Source organism: Rhipicephalus sanguineus, unplaced genomic scaffold (genome assembly GCF_013339695.2).
Source record: "Rhipicephalus sanguineus isolate Rsan-2018 unplaced genomic scaffold, BIME_Rsan_1.4 Seq417, whole genome shotgun sequence".
Taxonomy (NCBI): Eukaryota; Metazoa; Arthropoda; class Arachnida; order Ixodida; family Ixodidae; genus Rhipicephalus; species Rhipicephalus sanguineus.
Window position 1 is genome coordinate 80,986 of NW_023615205.1, and position 20,706 is coordinate 101,691.

Here is a 20,706-nt window from a genome sequence, read left to right on the forward strand (position 1 = left end):
GCCTCGAGTGGCCACTGTTGCTGGTCGATTCAAGTTTGCCAAGCAGCTGATAACAAGACGGAGCTTGCTGCACTATGCAAATGGCTGCAAATTTGTTTTAGAACAGCTGCTTTGAGGTTAACGAGCATAAATTATATTGAACAAATGGCATCCACTTCTCAGCACAGAATGCTACACTGACTTGGCCCCATTTGACGCGTTATAGCTTGTTAGCAACTCAAATAAAATACTCATACAGGGGTGCTACAGCTGAAAAAGGATTTCAAGCAATTTTTGGAGCAGCAAAATGTTGCTTTTGGAGCACAAAAATCTAAATTTGGAGCAGGTTACGAAAAAAACCTTTTAGCACGAAATCCCGAATTTGGAGCAGTATAACAAAGAATGCTTACTTTTAGAAATGAAAACAAAAATACGTACAAACCATTCAACATCAGCTAACTCGTGCACAGTGCATGTGAATACTAAAAAAGCAGTGCGTTGAGCCACCCCACAGTGCGAATAATGACTAAGTCCACATTAGCATTTGCAAGGCCTGTCAAATAATTCGACAGGAACTGTAAATGCTAATGTGGGCCTGCAAACCTGGCAACCTTGAAATTCTGGAGATTCGTAAAGCAGGAGCAAATGGGAGTGGAGAAAAAAGAAAACTGGCGTACGTTTTTGTCTATTTGTTTCTCAAGGCAGCAAAAACGTTATACACAGCAGCTCCAAATGATTCCGAATAATTTTTTAGGCGTCAGCAATCATACTAGTATTCGTAATTACATGGCGCGTGCACGAATGAGTAATTAAGGAACAAATGTGCTGTGTCCCTGACAGCTAGTACTAATAGCCCCTTCTAAATCTCAGTATGCTTTTCCGCAGGAAACCAGTGTACTGCGGCAAAAGTGGCTTAAAAACCGTACTGCACGCAATAAAACAAGCATCAGGAAATTTGAGAACTACTGTCGGAAATTTGAGAACTACTGTCCTTTTCTATTGCGATAGCAACTACTATATGGACACTCTCGAAGAGTTTTTGCCGTCATCTCCCGTATAAAGTCCAAAAGGTTAACATATCCCTGTGCTAGTATGCTCTACCGCGGGTAAAAGCACGCGAGTACGGGCGACGAACGCGGCTGAAGCAGATATCAAACGAGCCAGCCCATCTCCGTCACTCGGAGGGCGCATGCAATAACACCACTCCGCTCGGGAAGCCTCCCATCAAAGCACAGAGGAAACGCCCCGCCCGTCTTGAACGAGCATGAAAAGGCGCGAGAGGGAGGCGGGGGTTGTCGCTCGAGCAGCAACTTTGAAGTTTGATTCCAAGGGCACGGTCACAATCGCTGGCGTGCGCGCTATCTCAGCAGCCATCAGCAGGCGGCTTGTATATCCTGCTATGTGCTGCACTCTCAATGTGAAGACACTGTGCAGAAAGAGCATCTTTTCCTGGAGCAGCTGTGTTCTCTTACACCAACGTTTTGTAGAGTTACGCGACATCGGATACAAAAGAATTTGCTGGCAGGCTCACTTCGTATACCATTACAATTTGTTGCTTTCTCATTCATTGCTTCGTCCTTGCGGTGAAACTGACTTTTTCTTTTCTTTCGCAGGGGGGTTAGGGTCTGTGTGTCTGTATTGGATGACAATGCCCACACTGCAGATGACCAATGCGGCCTTCATTTCTCGCTCAAATTTGTGTAATTAAGAAAATTTTAAGCTCGTCAAACATTTTAGCGCAGCGTGGCGCAAGTTTAACAAATTTCACGGTTTTGGCTCAGCTTGGCGCAAAAATAAGGAATTGTATCAAATTGGCACAATTGTTGCTGTTGCATCCCTGTTGCATCCCTGCTCCTAAGATTTCTTTTCACTTGTTCTTTTCCATGATTAAATATTGCGACCAAGAAGTGCATCATTCTTTTGCCAGGAGCGCTTAAAGTTCAGAAATTGCGAAAATGGCAGAAAGCATTTTTTGCAACCAAAATTTGATTTCCTTTTTTTTTTTGCTATGCTAACTTCAAAATCATTGTTCGGGGTCGAAAACCTGCACCTAGGGTAAATTTCATCAAAATCAGGAACGGTGACTGGGACCTTGTGTTCGTTCTTATCAAGACACACCCATCAGTCATTTTCATGCACCACACATACGAGTAGGTATGACCATTACGCACCATCTAATGCCCCGATAGTTGTATTTCCTGGCTTCGCGTTCAATCTGCTGTGCCAGTTCACGAGTTGGAGCAAGAACCAGACAAGATGGCCCCGTCCTCTCCTCTCTTGGGCTGCAAAAACAAGCACCATAAGCACCTAGGCGAAAAACGGAAATTTTAACACTACTTCTACAGGCACAAGCAACTAAGGAGCAGAGCTATGTGCCACATGATATGAAGTGTATTGTCTCTGGTCACACCTGCTTGTGACAAGACGCCTCTATGCACACCTCTGATAATGCCATGCGCGCTTCTTTTGCTATTTCTATGTAACTGATCCGTTACATGTATAACTACTGCCTTGCGCAAATGGCAACCGAATGTCTGGGAACCTTCCAGATTATTTGGGAACCTTCTGATAGGCTTTTGAGCACACAAACGCAAAAAGTTGAGTTCATTCTAGAACTAACGCGGCCACCGGTGATAAGGCTCGAATGTTTGATGCCGCATGTGTGAATAAGTACCAATGTGCCTCACCGCCGATTAGATTATTGACGGCCGACGCTCTGTTTGCCGCTATCAAGGTACAGCTTGTATTGCTTGTAGTTTGACTTTTCGTTTCCGAGGCACAAGTTCACCTAAATAAAGAGTTATGGGTGATTCCACGTAAGATCGAACAAACGATGGCTGGTCGACCTCTTAAATTTATTTCAAAATTTTATATATTATTGCCTGATGAGTGCAAAGAAGAGATCCGCAATTTATTTTGCCACCAAAAATTTTTTCGAACCACAGGAAATCAATAGTGACGAAGAGGTGGAGTGAAGCGCTCATCCGCTTTGCTGTTTTGGCCAAATTTCATTATGAATTGCACGAAATATATTAAAGTTAGGTAGCTGAAATTTCTTTAACAAAATATATGCATGTTTTTGCTTCTGCTCAGGTATTTTTAGTTTTTATGTGTAGTGTAGATGTTTTTATAAAAACCTAAAAATTGGCCCAGGAAACGTTATTTTCTTTACTTTGAAGGTCTTATCTAAAAAAATCCTTGTAGCAGAGCGACAAAAATTCCGCATTACGTTCTTCGCATACTTATATACCAAACTGCCGAATCTTATATTTATGTAACTTTTCAGTAAAGAGATACGATCGGGCTAAGTTCAAGAAACACCGAACAATGGAAACTTCTGACGACAATTAAAAAAAACATTTTTTATATTTCTTAAACTTTGTCCACTTATTCTCCTCCATATCAGCTTTCACAATCACTGAAAACATATTGCATAATTTCGTTGCACTAAAAGTAACGGCCCCTTCATCGAGACCCTTAGGCAAGGATTGGCAATTCTGACTTCTTGCCCAGCAAGTGTAAAATGCAGGCAGGAATGACTTCTTTTATTAAAAGGCCAGCAGTACCGAAAAAGGTGTCGTCAGCACTGAAGACGTTAAAATGAAAATTTGGTCACTGCAGCGGCCACGAGCGCGGGGCTGCCAAGCAGGCGCGTGCGCACCGAGATGCTCGTTGTAAGAGACAGCTCATTGAGAGCTCGTTTTCCCGTACTCAGACCGATTTAGTACGAAACAGCAACACTCTTGGGTGACTTGAACGCACGTGCACTGGAGCTTTGCTATTCTATCCGCCCTCTGTTCGCATCGCAGCTGGGCGCTGATAACATGGCGGAAATGGAAGCAAGATGAAAACTCTATAAGGCAGCCAGGAGCACTCACTCCATGCACGCTGTTGCCAGAAAAACTGCGCTGTGCCAGTTGCGATCAGTGGAAAGCATGAACGTGGCACTCCAGTGGCAAAGAAAAATATGGAATGTGAAAGGAAAGAAAAGCAAAACTATCGGTAACGGATGCGCTTGCCTATTTAATCTTAGATGTCGGCAGCAGATGTCCTGAACTGGTCGCGCGTTCGGTCCGCTGTTCACACTTCATTCGGCGCCGATAGTTCTTGTGCTTTGCTCTTACTGTACTCCTCCTGTGCGTCTCATGACGAGAAAGTATAGCTCTGAATCAGTGTATTGGGAGACTACCTTTCGAAACACAAGAAGCTTAAAGAAGTACTGACACTAATTTTAAAAATTTCGGCTTGTTGCTCTAAATAAAAATATTGGTGTCGAGAAACCTAATACGACTATTGTGGTGCCTGGGAATGCATCGTATATTTTAATTAGCGTCACCTTAAAAAGACACTTTCGGTTTCGATATCGAGGGGGTGGCTTCTCAGTGACGTTTCATAGCAGTGTGAAGTCACGGGGATACACAAACTCGCGCCGCACTAGCGGCAAATCCGTCATCTGCTCGTGGTGCACATAAACAACGATGAGTGAACTGTTGTCCAGTGATCCTGACAGTGATTTCTACGATTTAGGCTGCATGCAGGACACAGAACTTGCAAACTCGGAGGAACTGTCTTGACTCGTCGGGATAATGTCCTTGCAGTGGGGCTGGCTTGCAGATGCTCAGCGACAAAAACATCAAAGTCAAATTAAAAATTTTATACGTGTTCTCCGACTCGGTGTGTGGCCAACGTTGATACTGCATACCAACGAAGCAAAAAATGTCCCTTTTCCGATGTCTCAGAATCGTGTCAGTACTCCTTTAATTATTGCAAAGAAGCCAAAATTTCGCAAGAGTTACCGACCTAGAGATCAATGCTTTGAAGAAATGTTTAACACCCGAAAGATCAGTGACTGTCAGTGAGACGGACTACTTGTGCTACGCGTGCTTTTGCTACGACTGCTATGAAAGATCTTCACGGAACGCGCAGTTGAATGATGACATTCTTATGCCCCCTGAAAAAGAAATCGACGTCGTTAACCAGATCACTGAGACTACCGGTGCACATGCGTTCAAGTCACCCGAGAGATGTTGCTGCTTCGAACTCAGTCTGAGGACGCGAAAATGAGCTCTTACAACGAGCATCTGGGTGCGCACGCGCCTGCTTGGCAGCCCCGCGCTCGTGGCCGCTGCAGTGACCAAATAATTTCAATATTAACGTCTTCAGTGCCGATGACACCTTTTTCGGTACTGCTGGACTTTTAATAAAAACAAAGTCATTCCTGCCTGCATTTTATACACTTGTTGGACAAGGAGTCGGAATTGCCAATCCTTGCCTAAGGGTCTCATTGAAGGGGCCGTTACTTTTAGTGCAAGGAAATTATGCAATATGTTTTCAATGATTGTGAAAGCTGATGTGGAGGAGAATAAGTGGACAAAGTTTAAGAAATATAAAAAATAGGGTTTTTTTTTAATTGTCGTCAAAAGTTTCCATTGTTCGGTGTTTTCTTGAACTTAGCCCGATTGTATCTCTTTACTGAAAAGTTATGTAAATATAAGATTCGGCAGTTTGGTAGATAAGTATGCGAAGAACGTAATGCAGAATTTTTGTCCCTCTGCCACAAGGACTTTTTTAGATAAAGACCTTCAAAGTAAAGAAAATAACGTTTCCTGGGCCAATTTTTAGGTTTTTTATAAAAACGTCTACACTACACATAAAAACTAAAAATACCTGAGCAGAAGCAAAAACATGCATATATCTAGTTAAAAAAATTTCAGCTACCTAACTTTAATATATTTCGTGCAATTCATAATGAAAGTTGGCCAAAACAGCAGAGCGGATGAGCGCCCCACTCCACCTCTTCGTCATTATGATTTCCCGTGCTTCGAAAAAATTTTTGTCCGGCAAAAAATTGCGGATCTCTTCTTTCCACTCATCAGGCAATAATATATAAAATTTTGAAATAAATTTAAGAGGTCGACCAGCCATCGTTTGTTCGATCTTAGTGGAATCACCCTTATGGTCTTTAGTAGCCCGACTGCCGTCTTCTTCACCGTCACGGCTACATGACAGTATTGCCACACACGGTTCACTTTGTATGTTTATGTAACTGGCCTGCTATATGTGTAACCACCGCTCGGCACAGCCTGCGCCAGGATGTCTGGGAACCTTCCCAATTGTTTACGACTTTTTTGATAAGATTGCACACACAATGCAAGCAGTCGAGTTTATTCTAGAACTAATGCGGCCACCAACGATAACCCTGAAATCTTTGATCCTGCATGTATAAAAGCCGACGAGTTGTACCGATGATGTCCAACAGAGTCCACAACAGGGGATGGCAGGTCAACCACCGCCATAGCTCAATTGGTGTAGCATCGGACGCATTATCCAAAGGTTGTAGTTCTAGGATCGGTCCCTAATGGTGGCAAGCTTTTTTCGTCCACTTTATATTTCTTTACATTTACATCATAATTACTACCATTACAGCTAAGCTTTTTCGTCCACTTTATATTCTTTACATTTACATCATAATTACTACCATTACAGCTAAAACGTACAAATAATCTCCCCTATACAGTCAAATCTCGTTACAACGAACACCACATTAACGAACATTTCAAATTAACGAACTTTTAAGAAATCCCGTGCCGACTGCTTATAGTTTCAATGTAAAAATATTTCACTACTACGAACTTCAGAATAACGAACATTTCAGAATAACGATCGTTATTTAATTCCCGTGTAATCTTAACAACACCTCAGTACTACGAACTTATATCCCGAAATGCGAGGATTCTTAGATTTCAGTGTATCGGTCATGGCAGTCGGAGCTGTAAGGTAGCAGACGACGCAGCGCGAAGAGCGGACGCCCTCCCTCTAAAACCTGAGATGGCACGGGAGGAGAAAGACGCGGGCGGGGAACTTTTTTTTTTTCCCGTTCGTTGCGGAGGCGACAACGCATCAGGTTTTGTAAAGGCCCAACCGCATGCATAGCACGCGACTTTCGAGCGAAGGCGACTGCGACAAACGGGCTCCGTCGCGCTGCTCGATTGAAAACTATTGCGCGCACGCAGGCAAATTACAAAAAAGAATTACAGAGTAGACGAATGACATGCCAAATTTATTACTGTCTTGTTTGAGATAAAGATGCCATAAAAGCGTTTCGGGACTTCCTTTTTTCGCAATCTTATGTTTAACCGCGGCAGTAGTATCTGCTGTGATCCCATGGGGCGCCCGGAAGCGTACGCTGCCTACGCTACGTCGCACTTTTTTGTAAACAGCGTTATGTCGGGGTTAGTCCACGAGGCGCATCTCGACAACGTTTCCTCTTGCTGTCATAGAACGTTTAAGAAAAGCCGCAGCGCCTCACATCGTTGCTTCGCAGGGAGAAGGGCTACCTCACACGACGACGATGTTGACATTGCAGCAAGCTACCACCAATGCAGCAAGCTACCACCGAAACATCAAAACGAACCGTCGATCATAAATAACGACAAAATACGGCCGCTGCCTCGCTCTTCGCGTGAGATGGGGCTGTAAATAAGGTAGTCTATAACTTGCATTCCTTGAAGTACGCGCCGATTGGAAGCATCACGAGCAAATTGCAACCGAAGCAAGGGTCAGAGATGCTGCCATGTTGTTGGATATCGCTCACTTCCGGGCGACAAGCGATGTTTTCTGGCTTTCCAGAAACCTGGGATGCTATCGCGGAACGATTCTATTTCAGATTCCAATGCCTTTCGTGCTTTTCGCGCTTGGCCAGTGGTCAGAACGACGGTCCGTCCGCGTTATCAGCGCGATCAGCCAGCCGTGTGGAATCGGAAATAGCATCGTTTCGCGATTGCACCCCTGCGACAAGCGACGGCGATGGATGGCCCTCCGCGACAGCAAATCCTGTCGGCCGTCGCTCGAAACTCGCGTGCATGCAGTTGGGCCTTAAAGGATTGCAGCGATGACATGGACGACGATGTCACGGTAGCACCCGAAGATCGCGACGAGTCCGTGTCGGCCACAGATGCGTTGGACTACTTGAGGAAACTCCGCATATTCATAGAAAAAAGCGGAACAGCGACCGAAGCGGCGGATAAAAATGCGGACGGTCTAGAATCGTTCGTGACGCAGAGTTTGTGCTGCACCCGTCAAAAAAACGATCACGGACTATTTCAAATAAACGTGCCTTGTCTGACGTTCACGTGTGCATTGTTGTGAGAAACGAGTTCAAGGACGTACCGTTGCAAAGGTAGGACGTTTGCGTTACTGAAATTCTATTGTTATGGTAAATTTTTGGGCTTTCACTATAACGACCTTTCAGAATAACGGACATTTTTCCGCGGTCCCCTGAAGTTCGTTATACCGAGATTTCACTGTACCTTCCTTGGGCTTCATTGTCTGTTGGTTTCACTAGGTTTTGTTGACAAAGAAACGAGCCCATGATCCATTCCCCTTCTTTCGTTACTACACAGAATACCACAACGGACCCAAGCAACACTGTTTGCAGAACTGCAGGCAAGGATTCAGTTAACCCCAGCCAAGAATAACAAGATTTGCACTCACACTGGCTGGCTGTCAATGTGGATCATGGCTGGCAAGAGGAAAGCCAGAGTTTTTCCAGTGCCTGTTTGTGCAATACCAATGAGGTCTTGACCTTGAAGCAGAATGGGCCAGGCTTGACTCTAGAAGAAGCAGATTAGTCGGGAAAGTTTGCCATTTCAGGCATTTTAGATAATGATCCTCGTGCATGATCACAGATTAGAGGATCCTGTGAACATAAAATTATGACAGACTATCTCATGATATTATTACCATCAATAAAATCAGCATTCAAGCAATGCAGTAAGGAACTGTATTACTGAAGATTCCTTTGATATATGTGCTAGTCGCTGTGACATTTCCACTGCTCAAAGGTTTGATACCAATCCTTTGATATCATTGTTCAGTTATTCTTGATGACGTAAGGCTTCGTTATGCTACAGAGACCCACTTACAAAATGTACAAATGGGTAAATTTATTTTACCCATTTTTCCACACTGTTAGCTGCAATGAAATTTATTTTCCTTCCTTCAGAGCCTGATGCAACCCAAGTCTACTTCCATGAGTCTTTTTTTATTTTTATTGAAATAGAAAATAAATGAAGAACTTGTTGTCACTACTGCTTGGTGACAGCTACCCCTTTCCACATAGTTGTTAGGGAAAAAAATAAACAAAATTATTATATTAATATATACATGTACATAATACAGTCCTACAAGTTCAAGAACTCTCGTTTCAACACAGGACACATACGGTCACGGTGCAGTCCTTCAATATAATCCGCTCAATAATTATCGCAAATATTGGTGTCTTCAAAAAAAGGTTGGAGCACTTTCATTGCTTTGCGGTTTATCCTAGACAGCCATGGGCCTAGTATTGTCGCCAACGAAAACGTTCGCTCAAGAGTCCAGCGTGTGAAGTTCCTGTTCGAGTCGCTGCCTCTCATCCGTGCTCTCCATGGCCTCTAAAAACAAATGGGAAAGAGGGGAATGTCCACCTAATGACCTTCTCCTCGGAGTGGTGCATCTCACTTCTTGAGGTATGAAAGTCTTGTAATCTAATGTGGTTCTGGAGAGAGTGGAAAACTTGCACCAGCTTCTGCAGCCCTCGCTGAAACATATCTCTGCGGTGGGATTCTGGAAATTTTAGGGGCGTAGCTCCTCTTAGTCTAACCTTGTCACGTCTCCGCTGTCCGGCGTAAACGACAGTATCTCCCGTATAATGCAATAAATAGCGCTGTCTCATAGAAGTTCATACAAACTGCAGTTCAGGGACAATATTCTAGATGGCGCTGTACACAATCTGTGTCGTCATCACCATTTCTCGTCTCATTTCCTAGATGGCATTGGTCCAATAGAATTGTGTGCAATATGACGCTTGTCTGAATCGACACTAGATGGCGCTAGAAGTGCCGCTACTCTCCGATTGGCTGCTGCGTGGGCTGCGCGGGAATCTAGCGCCTCTTCATTCTCCTGGATCGTCGGCGTACGTGTCGGATCGTTGGTGGAGCATGAACGATGCGCAGCAGCGGGCGCTCGCTTGGCTGCAGCCAGGCGGATCCCGAGACGGTGCGCGCCAAGGACGCCGCTGCGAAACGGGCTCAACGAGAAGCGGATTCCGAGACCATGATTGCTTCAGGAGCTTCGCCCAAGCTCATCATTCACCCGTGGATATGCTTTAATTTTTAATGTCCTCCCTAATGAGTGAGCACAGCTTACTGTGTTTCAGCTTGTAATAGATGGGCGAGTTGAAGCAGTCATCGTAATGGGGTTCCACCAGGCGTTGCGCAAGTGCTTTACATTAATTTTATCTTTATTTACTTTGCTTTGTCATAAACCAGAATCACTCAAAGATTGAAAGCATTTTAAAGCAAAACAATTAGCATACAGAATGTACTCATTTAGCCATCTAAAGGAAATCTTGGTGATATTGTCACGTGGTCATGACGTCGACGAAGACAGCAGTCGGCGTTTTCAAGATGAAACTGTTTATTTGGCCGAACTTGTGGCCGGGAAACGGAAAGTTAATTTACAGCAATACACACGGTATGCACTGATAGCGGCATACAGAGCGTCGACCGTCGATCAACTGACAAGCGGTGAAGCGCATCGGCATTTAAACATGTGCCGTCGAATATTCCAGCGTTATCGTTGGCTGTCATGCAAATTCTAGAATAAGCTCGAGTGTGCGCGTCTTGCGCGCAATCTTAACAGAACAATCTACAATGATCGCAAAGCTTCTCGAACAATGAGGCGCGGTTCGCGCTGAGCGTTGCTGACAGTCTTTGTGGCCGAAAACCGAATACAGCAAAAGTGATAAAGAAACGCACGTGGCAATGCCCCCTCTGAAAAAGCATCGTCCGATGCTTAAAACAGAACACGGGGAGGGGGGGGGGGTGGCCAATACATGTAACAATAAATAACAAGAATAAAGCAACAAAGTACAATAAACAATAAGCACAAGCAAGAAAGTACAATAATAAAGCCAAATGACAGTCCTCAGATTCGCTAACACGCGTAATATGGTTTGAGGCGCACGACATGGACGACTTCAGGTCGTGCACGGCGCCGCTGAGAGTTCGTAATGCTGTCAGGGACCTCGTAGTTGAGTGCGCCGAGGCGTCAAAGTACCCTGTACCGTCCGAAGTATCGTAGAAGAAGCTTCTCAACACGGTGACCGTGTATGGGCGTCCATACCCATACACAGTCACCGTGTTGGTATTCCATGTGGCGTCGTCGAAGGTTGTAGCGGCGGCTGTCAGTCGTGCTGGTTCTTGATCCGTAGGCGGGCAAGCTGTCGTGCTTCTTCGGCGCACTGTGGGTAGGTGGTCACGTCGATGTTTTCCTCGTCGGTCACGTTTGGTAACATGGCGTCGAGCGTCGTTGCCGGGCTCCGTCCGTAGACCAACTTGTATGGCGTCATCTGTGTCGTTTCTTGTACGGTCATGTTGTACGCGAAGGTCACGTATGGAAGGATGGTGTCCCATGTCTTGTGTTCGACGTCGACGTACATGGCCAGCATGTCGGCGATGGTCTTATTTAGACGCTCGGTGAGGCCATTAGTCTGCGGGTAGTAGGCGGTGGTGCGGCGGTGGTTCGTCTCGCTGTATTTGAAGATCGCCTGAGTTAGGTCCGCAGTAAAGGCGGTACCTCTGTCTGTGATGAGGACCTCTGGGGCGCCATGACGCAAGACGATGTGCTCCACGAAGAACTTGTGGAAGAACTGGTGGGTCGACGGGGGCACGGGACAGGCAGTCGGCGTCGGAGTGTTTCCTTCCGGACTTGTACACGACGGTAACGTCAAACTCTTGAAGTCTTAGGCTCCACAGTGCGAGGTGACCTGAAGAGTCCTTCAAGTTAGCTAGCCAACACAAGGCATGATGGTCGCTCACAACTTTGGAGGGCCTGCCGTAGAGGTAGGGGCGAAACTTTGACGTAGCCCAGATGATGGCGAGGCACTCCTTTTCTGTTGTGGAATAGTTGGCCTCTGCTTTAGACAGCAACCGGCTAGCATAACTGATAACCCTTTCCAGTCCACCCGTCCGCTGCACAAGGACAGCGCCGAGTCCTACGCTGCTTGCATCGGTGTGAATCTCCGTATCGGCGTATTCGTCGAAATGCACAAGTATCGGAGGTGTCTGCAGGCGTTGTGAGTTCATGAAATGTTTCGACTTGCGCTGTTTGCCACCTGAATTCGACGTCAGTCTTCGTGAGCTGCGTTAGTGGCTCGGCTATCCATGAAAAGTCTTTGACAAAGCGTCTGTAATAGGCGCACAAGCCGAGAAATCGGCGCACGGCCTTGTTGTCGGTGGGTGGCGGGAAAGCGGCGATGGCAGCTGTCTTCTGTGAGTCTGGGAGCACTCCAGTCTTGCTGATCACGTGACCCAAAAACAAGAGCTCCTGGTACGCGAAGCGGCACTTTTCTGGCTTCAGGGTGAGCCCGGAGTTCTTGATTGCTTGAAGTACGGATTGAAGTCTCTGGAGGTGTTCGTCGAAGTTCGAGGAAAACACAACGACATCGTCCAAGTAACACAAGGCAAGTCTGCCACTTCAAGCCAGCTATACAGTATCCATGACTCGTTGCAAAGTCGCAGGTGCCGAGCAAAGACCAAAGGGCATGACCTTGAACTCGAACAGGCCGTCCGGTGTTATGAAGGCATCTTTTCTCGGTCTTCTCGTCGACTTTGATTTGCCAGTAGCCGGTCTTGAGGTCCATCAAGAAAAGTACTTCACATTGTGGAGTCGATCTAGGGCATCGTCTATACGTAGGAGAGGGTACACGTCCTTTTCGTGATTTTGTTCAGGCGACGATAATCAACGCAGAAACGTAGGGTCCCATCCTTCTTCTTCACTAACCCCACCGGTGACGCCCACGGACTCTTTGAAGGCTGGATGATGTCGTCGCGTAGCATTTCATCAACTTGTTTCTTTATGGCCTCACGTTCTCGCGTCGAAACTCTGTAGGGCACTGACGAAGTGGCCTGGTACTTTTTCTATTATGATGCGATGTCTTGCAATCAGTGTCTGCCGAAGTCTGGACAACAATGAAAAGCAGTCCTTGTATTGCAGGAGCAGGGTTTTGAGTGGTCTTGCTTGACCTTCGGAAGGCTCGGGTTGACATCGAAATCTGGTTCGGGACCTCGACTCGTCGAAGCAGGTTCGGCAGCATCGAAGAGGGCGAAAGCATCACTGGCGGCTACACATTCTTCGATGTAGGCTACCGTCGTACCAATGTTGAGGTGCCTATATTCGTGGCTGAAGTTTGTCAGCACTACCTTTGCTTTACCGTCACGCAGCTCAGCTATACCTCGTGCGACACAAATTTGAGGGTTCAGGAGTAGGTGCTGATCGCCCTCGATGACGCCTTCAAGGTACGCAGGTTTTTTGGTGCCAACGGAAATAATGACGTGGAACGCGGCGGAATGGTCACCTGCTCTTCTCTAACATTCAATGCATGGTTCCTGGCGTCGTGCGGGGCGGGAGCGCTTATCTGAGGTTAGTGTTATCGACTCAGACCTCAGGTCGATGACGGCGCCGTGTTCACTTAGGAAGTCCATTCCAAGTATTACATCCCTGGAGCAGTTTTGTAGGATTACAAAGCTCGCAGGAAAAGTCCGGTTATTCATGGTGACTCGCGCCGTGCAGACACAATCGGCGTTATCAGGTGGCCTCCAGCTGTCCGGATTTCGGGTCCGCTCCAAGCGGTCTTTACTTCTTCAGCTTGGGGCGAATGGCCCACTGACAACGGAAAAGTCGGCCCCAGTGTCGACGAGAGCGGTGACGTTGTGGCCGTCGATGAGAATGGTGAGGACGCTAGTTCGTCGTCCTGCGTTGCGGTTGGGTCGGCGTCGGGTCACGGCTGCGTTGGTATGTTCCGCTGCTTCCATGTTGCGTCGTCGGGTCTTCTTCGGTCCGTGAGCTTTCGTCGGCAGGGCTTCGTCTGCTTCGCGTCGTGTTCTGCAGGTCTCGTCGCGTTGTCATCGGCGGCAGCCGCGGAGGAGGATCTTCGGCATTTCGTCGTACAGCAACCGCACCTCCATCGGTTGCTGCCCTTAGTTTCCGGATACGGGCTAGGCGACCAGCCCCGCTTTGGGCCAGTGTACTGCCAGCAGTGCGGTGACATGTAGCGGCCCGGCAAAGGCAAGCGGGAAGGTCGTCGTTCTTGCCACTGTGTTCGGTGAGGTAATCATCGATGTCGCGAGGCCGTTCGGCTGGCTGCGGGCGCGGCGCGTTGACGGCGAATCCTCGAAGCCCCATCTGTCGGTACTGACAGCGGCGGTACGTGTGGCGGCCATCCCCGCAGTGGTAGCAGAGCGGGCGGCTGTCAGGGGCACGCCAAACGTCGGTCTTCCTCGGCGTGTATAGCTGGCCGGCTGGCGGGCGGTATGACGTCGGTGGGCCTGGCGGCGGAACTGTGGGGTGGCACGGCGTCTTGACGTGGGCGAGGAGAGGGGGCTTTCCGTCGGGCTGCAGCAGCATAGCTCACTGCTTGCAGCTGCGGCTGCACTGACTCGGGGGTGCCCACACTGCTGGATTTCCTCTCGGACGATGTCAGCGATCGAGGCAACTTCAGGCTGTGGTAAGGGTAACAGCTTGCGCAGTTCTTCCCGCACGATCGCTCGGATCGTTTCACACAGGCGTCGGAGTCGACGGCACGAACAGCTGGGCTGTCTTGAATCGATCGGCGATTATACTGGCGGTTGCGCATTTCCAGCGTCTTCTCAATCGTCGTCGCCTCTTAGATGAATTCTTGGACTGTCGAGGGTGGGTTCCGCAACAGCCCAGCGAAGAGCTCTTGCTTTACCCTCGCATGAGCAACCTGACTTTCTTGTCCTCAGGCATGGCTGGGTCAGCGTGGCGGAACAGCCTGGTCATTTCCTCTCCAAAGATGGCAATGCTTTCATTTGGAAGTTGTACCGTGTCTCTAGCAAGGCTGCGGCCCTTTCTTTTCTGACGATGCTTGCAAACGTCTCCAGGAAAGCGCTGCGAAAGGCGTCCCAAGTTCGAAGAGTAGACTTCCGATTCTCGAACCAGGTCCTTCAAGGTAAAAGTAAACGTGGCTCAGCTTGTCCTCGGAGTCCCAGTTGTTGAATGTTGAGACCCTTTCGAAAGTCTCAAGCCAGGTTTCCGGGTCTTCGAATGACGACCGCGGAAGGTTGGCGACTCCTGGGCTGCCGGAGTAGGATCGGCGCAGGCTGCACGGGGTCGGTCATCGTCGCTGCCGTCGGTATTGGGACTTGGGGCTGCTGGTTTGTTCGGGAAGGAGCCGTGCTCTGGCTGTAGTCCCTTTGCCTGTGGCTTGTTCGACGATGCAGGTTTTCTTCGCCGTCGTCCTCCTCGCGGCTTGGGCTTGGGTAAGCGCTTCGTGGGGGCGTCCGATCATGGAAGAAGCAGCACCTCCACCAGATGTCACGTGGTCGTGACGTCGACGAAGACAGCAGTCGGCGTTTTCAAGATGAAACTGTTTATTTGGCCGAACTTGTGGCCAGGAAACGGAACGTTAATTTACAGCAATACACACGGTATGCACTGATAGCGGCCTACAGAGCGTCGACCGTCGATCAACTGACAAGCGGTGAAGCGCGTCGGCATTTAAACATGTGCCGTCGATTATTCCAGCGTTATCAATGGCTGTCGTGCAAATTCTAGAATAAGCTCGAGTGTGCGCGTCTTGCGCGCAATCTTAACAAAACGATCTACAATGATCACAAGCTTCTCGAAGAATGAGGCGGGTTCGCGCCGAGCGTTGCTGACAGTCTTTGTGGCCGAAAACCGAATACAGCAAAAAAAATGATAAAGAAACGCATGTGGCAATAGCCCCACCAGGGTAGGGTGGCTAACTTCTAGCCACTCTAACCAGGTTCTCAATAAATGCACAAAGAAAAATCCAAGTCTTTTCAATGGAACGTCTGGTTTCTGTGTGCATACTATGTGTCTACATGTGCCACACTAGCACTAGACATTCTGAAATAAATTAAAAGCATGTAAAGAAAAACCTTATGTCTAACCCACAATAAATGTACTGCATGCAGCTATCATAACTGAATATTCATGCTTTGAAGCATTATGGCAACTTAATTATTTAATGTGCCAGTTCTATGTGCTCCAGTGCATTTTAAAAAGTACCTGCAAATTACAGCTTGCTATCCCAATTCTTTTGGTTATAGCAATAAAATACTTAGAAAGCTATGCTGTATATGTGTGCATGATAAATCATATCCAGTACAGCACCAATAAAAGTGGAAATGCAGGTGTTGAGTTCCTAGTTCACGGACATTGTATCATTAAGGGAAAGAGAGTAGTGCTGCCCTCACCTGAATCGGAGATGGCTTCAAAACTGGTTCTTGTAAATTTCATTCAAGATTTCGCTGTAAAAAAGAATTTCAAGTGCACTTAGTGTGTTGAAAATTAAATGCAGGAAATGTCCATTGACATGGGGAGCAGGTTCATAGATATTTAAGAAAGAAAAGAATCTCATGAGAAAAGTGTGTGCAGCTTGCATAAACAAAATTGGCTGCCACTGTACATTTCTCGTTTTTCAGAATTCTGGCACCGACGGGGTTGTCGGCGTCAGCAGCGTTGGTTGTGAGCGAAAAATCACGAGAGATGCCAACAATCAGTGATGCTACTGTGGACTTCTGATTTGGAGCAATTTTTGAAGCAGCAAAATTTCCGTTTTGGAGCACTTTGGAGCAGCAAAAACTTTTCATCTTGGAGCACTTTGGAGCAGATAATTTTGCATGGGAGCACTCTGGAGCAGCAAATTTACATCCTGGAGTGCACTACAGCAGCATATGCATTAACATTCAAGCCCCTGAATATTATGGGGCTCTTATGAAGGCTGAAATATTTCGATTCATTGCAAATATCATGGAAAAAATCATCTGAGGAGAACTCCACTTCACTCGCTAATGAAAAAATTAAGAGCTCATGCAGTTGAGTGTTCTGGATTAACCTCTTCAGCGATTATTTTCGACCACTAACAAATAAACAGAAATCCGGATCAATAATATTGCATTTTATGAAATAACACTCTAAAACACCTATGTGGCTATCAGCAGATGTGGTAGACAAACGCCGTGATGTACAGCAGTGCCTCAATGCCAAAGAGCCCCACTCTCCCTAATGCATTCCCCTAAGAAAACTCCAAGGCGAAAGCCAGGTTCTTTTTCTTCTCGATCGATGTGTGCTGACCCTCCCCCTCCCTCTCTGCATGCTTTCTGCACCTCACCTGGTTTTGCGCTAGCTCCATGATCGGCGCACCGATCACGGAAGCAGTGTAAAGCGACAATGTACTGTGATGACGTCATCACGTGACATCACGATATGACACCTTGATGATGTCACAAGTTTTGACTATCTATGACGTGATGATGACGCCATCACATGATGATTATTTTTTGCATCAATCGATTGACGCCGCCGACGGTCAATTTTCGTGTTTGATAAACACTCTAAGGGTTATAGGGGTTACTTAGTAACGAACAGATCCGCGGTGCGAAACTGCCCAGTCTTTGGATCACACAGCACACTAGAGGAGTGTAGTTACTCGCTACTAGTGCTACGCAGCAGCCCTAACAGTCAGAGCTGTGACCCCCTATCCCGCGGTTCGCGTAAGTTGCGACCGCGGCAGGTTTCAGGCCAGTGGTAACAGAGACGAGTTCTTTGCCTGACACAGTTTATTGTGCCAAAAGCGCCACCAACGCAACAAAATACAAGGTAAAACGAAGCGGCGGAGAAGTTCCGCACGACAACGTGAAAACAAGAACAAAATGGGAAGCACACGAGATTGAGAGCGATAAGGTTCGACTCGCCTCTCGTGGCTTCGCAGTCCGGCCCTGAGGCAGTAAGTTGCCTCACAATAGACCGGGCGTTGCGCAGGGGGTGATGGCGTCTGGGTGGCTCCCGACTCGATCAAGCTGTGGTCGTCACCGCTGCTCGAGTCGAAAGACAAGGCGGTCCCCAAGAAAGCCGCGCGCGTCTCTTGGGGTTGGAGAGGAGTCTCTCCAGAAAAGGGCAAGGAGGGAAAATGGGGCATCTCGACTTCGGCCAGGGAGCAGGGCGCGAAGGGCTGCGGGAGCGGCACGTGCCCTCTCCCACGCAACCCCCCTCGCCACTGCGCGTACAAACGTAGCGCGAAGCCGAGGTGCCGCCGCGTTGAAGACAATGGGTTGCGTGTGCAACCCACAGGCTTTCGCATTCATATTGCGTATTGAACGTTAACAGCCTGGCCGTTAACAACCTGGCCTTACATACCAAACTGTCCTCCACCATGTGACATCTGTGCGATGCGCGAAACAGCTTCGCTTATCATCCACTTCACAGAGTGAAAGGGCTCCTCAATTTTTATTTAATTTTTATTGTGATAGCAATTATATGGACACTCTCGGCGGAATTTTGCCGTCACCATTGCCGTAATTTTCCTTATAAAGTCCAATTTAATAACATCACCACGCGCATTCTAGCCGCAGGTAAAAGCTCGTGAGCGCTGGCGACGAACGCGGCTGAAGCGTAGATAAAACTAGCCAGCCGTTGTCTCCGTCGCACGGAGAGAGCATGAGATAACATCTTCCCGCGTGGGGCCTGCTGTCGATTGCTCATCAAACAGAGAGGAAACGCCCTGCCCGTCTTTCGTAAGGAGCACGAAGGGCGCCAGGAAAGCGGGGGGGGACCGCATCGTTCGAAGGGCGCAGTCGCTTGCGCGCGCGCTATGTCGAGGCATCAGGAGACGGTTCGTAAACTTGCTGTGCTTTCAACACTTACTTTGCGTTTAGATAACTAAGAGCACGAAAACGCTTTGGTTCCTGGAGCGGCCATATTCCCTTAAACAGCGCTTTGTTGAATTACGCGAGATCAATCCAAAAGAGTTAGCTGCTAGCCTTACTTCGTTGAACAATACAATTTTGGTATCGCATTCATTGCTTCGGCCTTAAGCGAAACTGAATTTTTTTTTTAACCGTCAGCTATTGACCCTCGAAGCGAGGGCGGACGTGTAACATGGCGTAGCCGTTTCACTGTGGGCCGTCAGCGACGGGCCCGCTACTGACAGCTGCGCATTTGCGGCTGCTCCGACCAGGAGACATGCTTTAATAATGAGATTACATTTTTAAAAAGCAAGCAAAAATTTGAATTCGAACCCTAGCACGGGAGCTCGAAAGGGCAGGGCCTTTTAGGGGTATTTACCGCAGAGTGATTACGAACCCGGATGTGCTGGTGGAAGGAATTACGAAAAGCTCTTCTGGATGAAGATCCATGGATAAAGTATATCTGAGGAAAAGTGTCAACGCGTCCCACCGTTCGCGTGCTCTTGCATAAAAGCGAAGCACGGAAAATTTGATATTGTTCCATATAGTTTTGCTAGTGATCCCATATTTCATTCCTCGATGTCCAGAAACAGAAGTGACAGACATTTTAGCGGCACGCATGTAGTTATTACTGGACATTGCTTTCCTTGCGTGCAGTGCGACGCTTGAAACGAGCTATCAGCCACGTTTCTGGAACAGACGACGTTCACCGATGAATCGCCGTCGCACTTTCTCGCTACCGATAGGCCTAGACGTCACAAGCCTCTGCGGAGAGCGCGTTTTGCTGTCGAGCCGACTTGCAGAACAGAAGCTGCGTAGGCACTCTGCATGGCATCGTGGCTTACTCGGGACGCACGTGCGAGCACTATTTATTCAGCGGAATAATTCTCGGTCCATGGTTGCGACTTTGGCAGCCCCAAGATCAAGCTGCACATGCTTTGACGCACCGGCGGTGCGATTGCCGGTGATAGACAACCCCAAACCTAGACTTCGGCGCAGTTTGGCGCAATTTTCGGATATTATCAGGATGGCGCAGTAAATGCCATTTGGCACACTTTGGCGCAGTTGGCGCAGGAGTGGAATCACTGCAACATAAAAAATCAGGGTCTCGAGCCAGCTCCGCGTGGCAATCAGGTGCTCTACAACAGAGCCATTCCAGTGCTTGAAACTGCTTCGGGGAAAAACCCTATACAGGCATCAACCCAGTGGTGGTGGCAGGCTTCAGTCTTTTGGAGCAGCTCAGGGAGCAGGAATAATTCTGTTCTGGAGCAGCTTTGGAGCACCTTGGAGCATAAAAAGGTGTGTTTTGGAGCAATGCATGTTAGATTTACAGTAGATTTCTAGGTCAAACATATTTGCTAATTGAAATTTCAAGCAGAGCTGTTTAAGCTTTTGTTTCTGCGTCCCGTGTTGCAATTACTCGGCGGGTATGCGCCAATGAAAGCGGATATGTGCCAAGCAGCTCCTAGCATAGCCATCAGTGCCTAGTGATAGTCAATCTATTATCGATCAATAACCAATAAATTCTAGAAAATCTTGGATGTGTTAGCATGCCCAATACATGGACAAAGCCTAGTGATGGTCAATTGATAACCAATCAATAGCAAATTGATAATCAATCAATAACCAATCAACTCTACAAAATGCTTGGATTACGTTAGCCGGACTAAATGCATGACTGATACATTGTGATAACCAATCGATAGCCAGTGAATAACTGATCAATACCTCAAATTTTAGAAAATGCTAGCTAGGAAGGGAAGAAAGAACAGATAGAAAGACAGAGCAAAAAAAATAGGCATAGAGAGAAAGAGGTAGAAAGAAAACACACAAACAAAAAAAGTGATAGAAAAAGAGAGCGCAAGCATAGCACTGTATCGTATGTAAAGACTGCTCCCTATCTTTTTAGTTTTGTTTTATTCCTTTTGTATGTGTTCTGTCATGCTAGTGTTCG

At 47.4% G+C, this 20,706-nt stretch overlaps 1 protein-coding gene across 1 annotated transcript in view; it reads right to left on the reverse strand.

Annotated features, from left to right (window-relative positions):
• The window catches only part of LOC119377238 (probable ATP-dependent RNA helicase DDX43), a 183,832-nt gene that overhangs the window by 80,116 nt on the left and 83,010 nt on the right, over nucleotides 1-20,706 (reverse strand). Inside the window, exons 6-8 of the mRNA XM_049411562.1 lie at nucleotides 16,263-16,277; nucleotides 8,473-8,591; nucleotides 2,151-2,261 (exon numbers count right to left, since the gene is read on the reverse strand). Of these exons, the coding sequence (XP_049267519.1) occupies nucleotides 2,151-2,261; nucleotides 8,473-8,591; nucleotides 16,263-16,277 (245 nt within the window). The remainder of the gene's footprint in view (nucleotides 1-2,150; nucleotides 2,262-8,472; nucleotides 8,592-16,262; nucleotides 16,278-20,706) is intronic.